This window comes from Amphiura filiformis, chromosome 16, assembly GCF_039555335.1.
Source record: "Amphiura filiformis chromosome 16, Afil_fr2py, whole genome shotgun sequence".
In the NCBI taxonomy this organism is placed as follows: domain Eukaryota; kingdom Metazoa; phylum Echinodermata; class Ophiuroidea; order Amphilepidida; family Amphiuridae; genus Amphiura; species Amphiura filiformis.
The window spans coordinates 3,338,973-3,350,687 of NC_092643.1; the positions used below are offsets into that span (position 1 = coordinate 3,338,973).

At 37.4% G+C, this 11,715-nt stretch overlaps 1 protein-coding gene across 2 annotated transcripts; it reads right to left on the reverse strand.

Moving 5' to 3' along the window:
• Positions 1-2,143: 2,143 nt before the first annotated feature.
• Positions 2,144-8,699, reverse strand: LOC140135422 (GPI mannosyltransferase 1-like). 2 transcript variants are annotated; one of them, XM_072156916.1, is made up of 5 exons: positions 8,460-8,699; positions 6,754-7,304; positions 5,322-5,580; positions 4,140-4,241; positions 2,144-2,767 (listed from the first exon to the last, which is right to left on the reverse strand). In XM_072156916.1, the coding sequence occupies exons 1-5, from the start codon at positions 8,628-8,630 to the stop codon at positions 2,573-2,575; spliced, it is 1,278 nt and encodes a 425-aa protein (XP_072013017.1). In that variant the 5' UTR covers positions 8,631-8,699; the 3' UTR covers positions 2,144-2,572. The 2 variants fall into 2 exon arrangements, with proteins under 2 accessions (XP_072013017.1, XP_072013018.1); XM_072156917.1 differs by lacking the exon at positions 8,460-8,699 and adding an exon at positions 8,130-8,222.
• Positions 8,700-11,715: the final 3,016 nt, after the last annotated feature.

Below are 11,715 nucleotides of genomic sequence, written 5' to 3' on the forward strand. Positions count from 1 at the left end.
ACGGCTATTCAAACGGCTTAATTAGTAAAAACCACAGGATATGTGCATAAACAGCCAAGACTGCATTTTTAATGAGGTAACATCATACCCACTATAGAGTGCATAGTTCATTGTATATTCGAAATACAGTAGACCAGTTTTCTCATGGATATCTGAGCTGTTGAATCAGAACAGCTGAACAGGAATGATGAGTTTTCCATGGTCAGGTCAGAGAGATTAATTTAGGGAATGATAAATTAAACTGGTCTACTACAGTAGACTAGGCTAAATGTAGAATCATGTTTTAGGTCCTTTTCCCTTTTCGAAAGACATCTTCAAAACAAATCCCATGAATCAACAATATATCCTTTGAATGATTCCATCGAAAAATTGCAATTATCCAAATTACTATATGAATACGGGATGCATTTTAACGAAGATAACAAATAATTTCCATAATTGCATGGTTGTTCCTAAACCGAACACTCGATTTATGGGAGAATAGTTTCATTGCTTTGTATCCTTTCTTCTGAGTATTTTCGATAATTTCCATATGGCAAATAACTGCAAATCATCATGAAGATAGGACATCCTTCATCTTCAATAAAATCGTGTGTAGTAATATACAGAATACAGCACAGGTCTAGCTATCTTCAGGTGTAACACTGCAATGATTTTGTTATTGGCCATTTGATATGAACCCGTGACTATTATGACAATTTTCCTTGTTATGCAAAATAGAGACCTATAAACGCATCTACTTCAGTATACTATACATCAGAAGTGCATGTTATAAACAACTATTGATTGTCTAATTATGTACGAATCTACAGATATAGAAATTACAGGTGTGAGATACTTTGTAAATGTAATACATCAATAATACGAATCAACAGATAAAGAAATTACAATGGAACAATGTAATGTTTGCTTTTTCCATTTATTATTACTAGTAACAGTTTAAGAAAATATTTTAACAACTTAAAAGTTGTTAGTATAAAGCAATGGTTTAAGTCAGAGAATACACTCAAAACTGTTGATTCTTGAAAATAATCCACTCGGCTAACGCCTCGTGGATTATTATTCAAGAATCAACAGTTCTTCGTGTATTCTCCTTAACAGATTACACAAAAAGTTGCCCCAATTTTACTATGCGCCTGGCACACTTTGATTCAGAGTGTGTTTGCTTTCTGCATGTAACACGTAGTGCCTAAAATGCACACTCTTGTATTTTTCTCCCGGATGTGGCAGTGATGTGAACGTGTTGAGGCAGCTGTTTCGCACACGTTTCTATGTGGGGTTTTTGAGCGATGCTGGTGAATTGAATCTGCACCCAATTAAATGCGCGCAGACTGCCACATCTGGTTTGATTCTCCTCTATTTCTGTGATTGTTCTGTATCTTTTGATACTAGCAACCTGCACTACCAGATTCCTATTGCTGCACCCCCAGAGGTACACTGCTGCCCAGGTACTTCATTGGTACTCTACAATGCACACATGTACTGGATTGGTACTGCACTGGTACTCTCGAGTAGCCACAAAGTAGCTGGACAGCAGTACACCTCTGGGGTGGCAGCAATAGGAATCTGGTAGTGTAAGCTGGTAATTACAATGAGGTAGAACCATAGAGTACCGACTCCACCATGTTTCAATGTCACTCATGGAGGGCACATAGAGTACATCGCTGGGCAGTAAAAACTTTTCACTGTTACTCATTTGGTAAAACAAGAAAAAAAATTTGTCAAATTTGAAGGTATTGTCATTTTGCATTGCACACAAATCTGCCTCAAAGATGTTGCTTTTTATTAGTTAAATGTGTTTGATGTCCCCTGCAAAATGGCAATATCTTCAAACATACTGTTCCCTGTTTTGCCAAATGAGTAAGTGAAAATATACATAGGTTTTCCCTGCCCAGCGATGTAGCTCCAAATAATTTGGCTATTTAATTATTTGGCTCAGTTATAACATATAACATGGTCCTGGCTAAATTCAAGAAATCAGTCATTTATTTTACGCTGTAATAATATAGAAATAAATACTTATGCATAAAAAAGTAAACGTTTGTACAGTTTCAGGATGAATTGCCTGCCCCTATTTATGGCATTCAAGTTAAAAATCTTACTTGATTGTTAGTGGGATAATAACCAGATACATATGCATCACCTCTTTTAGAGCAGTAACACACTGCAGTTTCTTGCCTCTGGTTATTACTAGACTTTGTTTCACCCAAAGTTTGGTAGCGATGTCGGTGCCTTTATGCAGTTGCGACACAAGCGTGCCAACGTAATTTCCTTGTACACATGTTTATACACTTTACGGAATTACAACAACGCATGTGATTTGATACTGCGATATGCAAAATACGCAACTACATCACTACCAAACGTGAGGTGAAACAGTATAGAACTGAAAATGTTGCAACTGAATGAAGAAGCAAGGGAATTCTATACAATCACGCCGTCTATGAGACAAATGGCATTGCATCTCCAATCAAAGTCCCAAGTATTGACTTCTGAGCATGTGCAGTTAATACTACTTTGCAAAATATCAAAAGGTCTTATTCCAGTGATACTAAAGTATCTTCATCCATCATCATGATATCTTATCACTACTGTCATCCTGACCTTTGACCCCTTCTATATCACTCATTTGTTCCCGTTTTGCGTCAATAATGCGATGTAAGATGTAAATGTTGATTGCGAAGAATAGTAGTCCAGCCATCCAGATAGCAATGAAGGTATTACGTCCTTCAAATTCCAGGTAGTATGCACACAATAACCATGCACCCTGTATGAAATAACACAAAACAACATTCCAAATGAAACTTTACCATCTACACGTATAAGTTAAATCATTGATTTTGTCCAAACTTTTCCATGATCTATTATACATTTTTGCAACAATATTGTAAAACAAATACAAGTAAACAAACACCTATATTTATCAAACCTTTACCATAAAACTACCACTATCATTGGTACATTAAGACAGCAAGCCTGCACTATACTTTCATCAGTACCAAATAGGCAGGAATTATTAGGCTTTTAGTACTATGCTGAAAAGTAGACCCACATTAAAAGTGATGCAGTTAATGTACGTTCTGTATTTTGTGTGTATCAGAAAGCAGATGACACATGGGACATGAATTCATATTTCTTGATACTTCTAAATCTAATGAGTTGTCACAAGAAACTCTCGAAAGAAAAAATAAAGATATTAATCATTGATGTTATAAGGTCTGTTTATTTAGGACTGATCAAAGTATAGCAGGTGCACTTGTCTTTTCACTTCTACCCATGATCCAATTTGGCACTAAGACGCTTCTTCTTTCACCTTAATTGGCAGCCATATCTTTCCATTTTAGTGACCTTTCACACAAGCCACTTTACCAGAGGTCATTATACAAGTACAACAGTAAGAATTTTATTGTGAATGAACACAGCAAGACAAATACCCGCGTACACTTCACTGCCTGACATATGCAATGCAACTTGGTCCTGATTTAGAACAGTTCCTCGGACAACAAGCATCCGTTTTGCCCCAGGTTCAGCCCCATAGCGGCTGAACCCAACAATGCTGCAAAGGAAATCCTGATTGGTTGGTATTTCCGATAGATAATGTTTTTTGATTGGTTTGATCAGTATTATTGCCCTGTACAACTGTGTGCTGCTGTGTTCATTCAAATGAAATACTTGCTGTAGCTGGGCCCAGTCAAGTTCACTACCAAGTGCCTACTAATTGGTTCCATCCAGCAATTTTGTGACATTTGCCGTGTTTTAGGAAGAAGGGCAGTAATTTCAAGTGGTTGTCGGTACAAATTAAGGAGGAAGGTATTTAAAAGTATCAACTACTTTTCTCATATACTTTTAAAATACATCAATGTCAAATTGGTCCACTTCCGGTTACATTTCAGATGGGGATGAGGGACGTGTTCAGCCTTATAACTTAACTGTTTAAAAGGGTGTTTGTTTTCAGGGAACAAACCAAAAGCCTGATGGCGTCCTATAAACAAAAGTGCTTGTAAAAACATAGTTGAAATATCGGTGAAAACTTTCTGGATGAAATTTTCAACATGTCACACTTCCACACTTGGGTCATCTTCCTAATAAAAGCAGTTTCATGTATAGGATGTCATCAATCATTTGGTTTGTCCCCTTACCTGTCCAAGGAACCACATGATGGTTAATTCTACAGCATCAGCAATTTTCATCTTCAGTTGAGGCACAATAAGAGGTAGAAGACATAGGTACCACAGGAAATACTGAAATAAATAAAAAGATCTTAAAAAGTTTTCAACATGAAATGTACACCCCTGCTATTATATGTCTATTCATAAAAGCAGTATGCAAATGAGGAACAGTATTCATTTCACCAGGGCCCAAAAGAATGCAATTACAACAAATTTTGAACTTTACATGAAAATTCATTCATGTTTTAATAAAGACCCTCTCATGAATGAAATATCCACTATAAATTAAGCAATTATTAGGAACACGGAAAAACAGTGGCATGATCGACAGGAATTATATAATTAATGTTTAATTATTAGGAATTTCTTACTGAGAGTTTTGGAATTTGTTAAATGGAAACAGCCATAACTTTTCTAAGAAGGTAAGCTTAAGAGATTTATTTGGATGGGTGGTTAATGATGTCATGTCTTACAAGTTGAAAAGTCACTGGGTTTTTTTTCCTGAGAGAGGAACAAAAAATGTCAAGGGCAATGGGTGTACAATTTGAGATGTAATTTATTTTTTTAAATGGGCATGGAAAAGGACCTCTTTGGAAAAATGGATTACGTAACAGCCATGGACATATGGAGTTTGAATTCTCCAGTGTAATTCTATGATCATATGTGACACGATCAAGGGAAATGAGTCGGATGTCGCTAATATTGATTTTGAGATATTGGCAAAGAAAGAGTTAAAATTCTTTTGTTTTATATTGTTTTCAGCGATTGATAAATTGAGTAACTTCACAAAGAAAAGTTGTATCAACATAGGGTTTAAAGTTTCTGAAAGCTCTAAATGTCCTCTTTAGAAACATGTGTAAAACTCATTTTCGACCAGGGCCGACATGTGACTCATTGCCCTTGATCATGTCACATATGGTACATATTTCAAACTCCACTCACCTACTGCTAGTTTACTTTACATTTTGATTCATTTCCTGAGAGAGGAACAAAAAATGTAAAGGGCCATGGCTGTTCAAATTGAGATGTAATTTCTTTAAATGGCCATGGAAAAAGAACCTCTTGGGGAAAATGGACAACACAACAGCCATGGACATTAAGTTTGAATTCTCCAGTGTAATTCTATGATAATGATATTTTGTGTTCACTCACCTGTGATGTACACACTTTGTTGAAAGTCACAAACAAAAAAGTGTTTACAAAACAACAAAATGTAATGTCTGCATAGTACTGTATAGAGACAGCTATCAATAGCACCAACTGTGGTATGAAAGCAAGAAGTCCTAATACAAAGGAGTAGGATGACTCGGCTGTGAGGTAGAGCATGTAGAAATAAGGTGAGAAATTATGACGCACATCTCGTCTGGTCACATGGTAGAGGTAAGTCTCCTGGAGGAAATCCCAGCCGTAACTGAAATATAAAATGTGAGAGAAGATCTGGTACAATTAATTACCAAATAGGGTGCAACTTGCTAGATTTGAGTCCAGTCCTCATTTACAGAGTTTAGGGTTGGGGTAGGGCAGTCTTGTAATAAGACTAGTAGAGTTGCACCCTATTCGGTAATCGCTCCAAAGATCTGAATGAACATGTTATGATTATATGTATGATTATTAATGAAGTATAGTTAGCAAAGACAATTGGGCTGAAGTGTGATTCCAATCAACGACCTCTGCTGGATTGCAAGTCTAGTGCTCTTTGATCTGAGCTATCTTACCCTATGATGGACAACGACCCCAATTACCAATATCTCAGGCGCTGGTCAGAGACGGAGCCATGATGATGATTTTAAATACGGTTTGATTTTCCATGTTGGATTTTGAAGTTTGATTTTGTTTTTGTTTTGTTTACATATTTTGCATACTTAATAACAATAAAAGACATTATAGTTTAAACAGTGGTGGATCGATCCATGATGGTTTGGTCCGATGTTATATTAAATGCCTGATTTTGTTTTAGTACTATTACACCTATCCTGGTTTGTCCAATTGCATAAAAGACAACAGAATGTCAGCATACATGTTTTGCTCTAATAATGCAAGCAATTGAACTTTGACTATAGTGTGCCTCGTCTTAAGTTGAGAGTAACACCATGTTGGATTTTGCAGTGGCCGATTTGAATCGGTGCATTTAAGTGGTTGCATTGCCAGTGTATGGACAAATTACCCTTCTATGCGTGTGTATACGCCCCATAACATTTAGGATAGCGTGTGATTCGAATCTGCCAATGTAAAATCCAACATGAAATTTGTGACCCATCACATCGAAACAGACCACTTCGCGGCTAGCTTCATTGGCAGATAACAATGTAAGAAGATGGAAAAATATAAAGAAAATAAAAAGAATTTTGAGCTTGTTTTGCCTCATAAAACATTTTTACTGTATCTGATTTCAAAAAGTAAGGTGTAATTTTCAAGCTAAAAAGCAGCAGTTTATCCTATAGTGTTTAAATCTCCATTTTCATTTCTGCCGCGAGGTGGTCTGTTTTGATGTGATGGGTCACATTTACTCATAACTTGAGACGAGACACACTACAATTGACAGATGGCTACAGTATGCTTAATATTCATTATGATATTGCCTTACCAGTAATACATCGCTCCCGTCAGCACCACAAACACACTTGCCGCAACCACTACAAGGCACAATCTCTCTGCATTAGGCCAAAACAAGTCAAACGTCCTTCCCACAATTGACCTCTGATGACCTCTTATAGGCCTCCTTGCCAGACTCTTCCCGCTACTACCCACAAGAAAATACAATGGTAGTGCATATGTAGCAGGGTAGATCTTAACATGGACAGAGATGGCCAACAAAATTGCACACATCACAGTGCGTTTTTTAAGCACTGCGTACAGGGTTCCTAACACTAGCATTGCCATAATGGATTCCGCATTCCCTCTACTGGATACAGTCATTGGTAGGGGATTAAACAACCAGAGTAGTGAGCAAACCACTGCAGTTTTGTCTGATGTCTTCCTAAGTGTCAGTATCTTATAGATGAAATATCCTGCTAACACATCACAGATGATGAAGATGAGTTTACCAAACACTGGAGTCAGGTGGATGTTTGGGGTAAGAAGCCATGCTAGTAGTGGTGTGTATCGGTATGTAGCTCTCCTGTATGGTGACTCTCCCTGCATACATGTACAAACAAAACATAGCAATACTGAATGGGTATCTCACACTAGAATATAGGCCTGTTTTTAGTGTTTTACAAACATGTATGATCAATCTTAAAGCCATAATGTATGAGCTTTTAAAATGAGTTGGTTAATTTTTGTCAATCCTGATTTTTATTTTTACACATGTCCCAACTTAAACCGTCCCTAACTGGATTCAGCCAAATTCATTGTGTTTTTAGGACTACAGAACAAGTTTGAATGACTTTAAATCCCCCATAGAACACCACAGTTAAGCAGCTAAGGTAGTAAGTGAGCTTCTTTCATTTTACCTCATTAGTTTGGCTTTAAATGCCCACAAAACTCTCCTAACAGTTATCACTATCATATTTTATAATATTTGGCAAAGAATGAAATTTGACCAAAATCACTGATTTTGAAGCATCATGACATAAACCTATAATCTCCCACACTGGAGGTGTGGATTGCAAATGGGGGTCACCCCTTCAAGAATCAGGTAACCCAATATGTGTGGATTTCAACTGGAATAGCCCATTATATATGAACCTATACTTGGTTTTTGCCTAAAGGGCGAATTTGAAATGGGGTTACCTAAATGGGTGACTCCATTGGTGATTCCATTTGAATTAAGGTCATGTCTTCCATATATGGGGTGTATGGATTTCAACTTGTTAATTAATAGCCAATATAACATCCTCCCCCACCTTGGCGCAGAACCAACTTTTGTAACATACATATCCGCAACAGTAAATACCCAATACTCTGCAATATATCCCCTCCCCCAACATCTACCCATCCCCACCCTGGGGCAGCACCTACCTGTGTGATATACCTAGCAGCATCAGTAAACACCCAATAGTCTACATCAGAATACTTGACAACCATAGTTCTGTCTTGCCATTCACCACAGAAAACCAACACAAGATACATCATATCCCCTACCCCCTCACCTACCCATCCCCACCCTGGGGCAGTACCTACCTGTGTGATATACATGTACCTAGCAGCATCAGTAAACACCCAATAGTCTACATCAGTATACTTGACAACCATAGTTCTGTCTTGCCATTCACCACAGAAAACCAACACAAGATACATCATATCCCCTACCCCCTCACCTACCCATCCCCACCCTGGGGCAGTACCTACCTGTGTGATATACCTAGCAGCATCAGTAAACACCCAATAGTCTACATCAGTATATTTGACAACCATAGTTCTGTCTTGCCATTCACCATATGCAACTAAAGTGAGTCGGATCACCAATCCCAGCATGCAACTGATGCCAATGCTTGGCATTATGGGTAACATATTGTACATGTTTCTGGCTTGTTGATGTTACAACACTTGTATCAACAGGTGATGGTCACGGTGTCTTGTTTTTCTTCATAACCTATGTAATAATAGACCATTTTTGCTGTTAGTAAGAGTATCTTTTATGATAAAATATTGGGACCTACCTACCTTCTAAAGTTTGTTCACCTTATAATTGGCAAAAAAATGAGACTCGCATAACTTTGTGTATTGATATAGAATGACGTGGATGCAGTTGGCGCAGCCACTATGCTAGTTGCGCATTGCTTAGTGCATGTCTAGCACACGCTTATGTGAATTTATGCCAGCATAAGTTCGGACTTTATTGACTCATGCAATAACAAAAACCAAATAATTTTTGCCAATTATTAGGGTACTAAATCAAAAATTCCTATCTGTATTCTCTAAACTATTATTGCTATTTAAAATGGTAAATTGATGAAATGAATCCATGCATATTGCATGATCAAATGTTAAAGCTATAATGAAAGTTGATTCCAAGTTTCCCGTCAACAATCTGCATCAGTTTTTCATTTTGGCCAAAACTTGTATTATTTTCATGAAAATGTCAATTATCTAAATATTGAGATGACATTGACAATAATAAAAAATGTCAACTTTCAAAATATCAGACATGTCCTGCTGATGATTTCATCATTTTTTCTTAGTTGTAGAGGTAGAGGATGTAGTGAGCTACTGCAATCTAGTAGAAACTGATGAAGTATGACAGCATGCAAAGCAATGGAAGTTCAGAGTTACAACCGATCCCATCAGGTAATCACATCACAAATGCCATTACTCAAACTGCACTTCAACTAAACAGTTGATCCATTGCTTTGGTTGTTGGCACGTAAAAGGGGAGGAGATTGTTGCATGTAAAAGGGGAGGAGACCGCTGCCACCATGTAACACGACTCAGTTTGGTTCAGTCAATAATGATCAGCATTTATTTACGAGGGTTCCCTTTAGGGCTCACATCCTGAATGGTGATGTGGTGAATCATGATCATCAACATAATATCATAACAGATCTCGCCACTTCTACGCAATCGCCGGACCACAGAAGTAATAAAAAAATTTACTTTATTTCAATCATGACACCATTCACATGATTGATATGATTCAGACTACAAAGTAACTTAAAAAGATTAAGATTTAAGATAGTAAAAAATTCTTTCCTGAGACGAATATAACTCGTCTCAGATATTGTCCATCTTGACTTGCTCCAAATACTCTGTGTCAGAGGATGATTTAAGGAAGCCCCATCATGCACTACAAACGTGTTATCACTAGAGTTTCACCTGCCACTTTACTTTTCAAATCCATACTCGGCAGTGGGGTTTGACTCCCACCCTTTTTATTTTACCCCCACCCTTTTTATTGAGGCACCCTTTATACTGAAAATTCCTGACCCCCACGCTTTTTACTGAGGCACCCTTTATACTGAAAATTCTTGACCCCCACCACTTTTTGCTTTTTCCGCTATTTGTAAACTGACAAAGTCACACACAATTTGGTTCAAGTATCAAGTACGCTAATTCTGCACCTATTTCACACGTCATGAGTCCGATGTTTTTCTCCATTAAGTTGATACATTACGTGAACAATGCAAATTATATGTGAAAAACTACTACTGTACTGTAAAATAAGCATTTTAATGAATAACTGTACTTTTATGGCGTTCAAATGTTGTTCTTGTCATGAAACTTGACGTACGCTGTGTTCAGCGACTATATCCTACTTCTTCCGTGCTGCTTCGCTCAATCAATTATGCATGATAATGACGTCACTCATATACGATCAATGTAAAGAAAAATAACACGTCATGGAAAATCGGACATTTGCATATGACGTAGGTGTTTTGGCAGGGCTTCCGGGAGGATATTGTGTACATTGCACTGGATTCACGTAAACAAGCGCGAGCCTGCATCAAATGGAATTTTATCTTGCGACATAGTGTGCAAGTTTTGGTGATTTTCTTGGAACTATGATTATTTTATCATTCAATAAAAAATATACTGTAAGTTGGAAGAAGCGCCACGCTTTTTATTTCAATCCCACGCTTTATATCAGTCCACGCTTTTTACCCAAAAAGTTTAAACCCCCATGCTTTCACCAATTTTCAGAATTTCGAACCGGCACGCATTATAAAGCGTGGACTGCCGAGTGTGAAATCCCATTGAATTCTGTGCAAAAGATGTTGTTTAAGAATTGTGCGTGTGTCATTATTACTTGGTCGATTTCAGAACAAAAGTGATGTATGCATAAAGGATAATTCACACCTTCTGTAGGTAACATAAAATGTGATATCGACTAGCATTTTGAATGCGTTTTTATTGTAAATATATCAGTCCAAATTCAAATTTAACCATGCCCGTCAATGCAATGTGCGAGCAGTCGTGTCATGTTCACTCACACAGCTGTGCTAACCGCAAGTCAACACAGTGGCGTGGTGGGAAGTGCTTAAATCATCCTCTGACTCTGTGTATTGATTACAAGCTGCGTGGAACCAATGGAACATATTATAGGTATGCCAGGCAAACCTTAGTTAACACATTTGCTAGTCAGCGAAATTCGCCTAGACCGGGGACCAAACACAATACATATTTACATAGAAATTTCAATTTTTTTCAAGAACAGGTCGGTCAAGGAAACCTACATAAATATGTTTTCTACAATGTATACTTCACTTGACCCAAATATATGATTTTTTATGGTGATGAGACACTCACACATGGAATTTTAGAGGGATTTTGATAGCAGTTCCATTAAAAAAAGCTGCTATCATCATGAGACTAAGATCTAGAAACACCCCCGTAATGCTGTTTTGGGGAATTTTGCTAGCAGAATCTTTTTGATGAAAGTCGATCTTTGAAAAGATGTAACTTTGCCACGGAAAGGTTTTCAGTTTTGGCTTTCTTTACTCAAGGGCTTTAATTTGATATATAAAATGATGCAGTTTGATGGCAAATTTAAATTCACCTGGCATACCTGCATATTCACTGTTTGTCCGACACGCTTTCTACAGCGTGGGGGTTGGGAATTCTGAAAATCTGTAAAAAGGGTGGGGGTTAAAATTTTGCTGTATAAAGA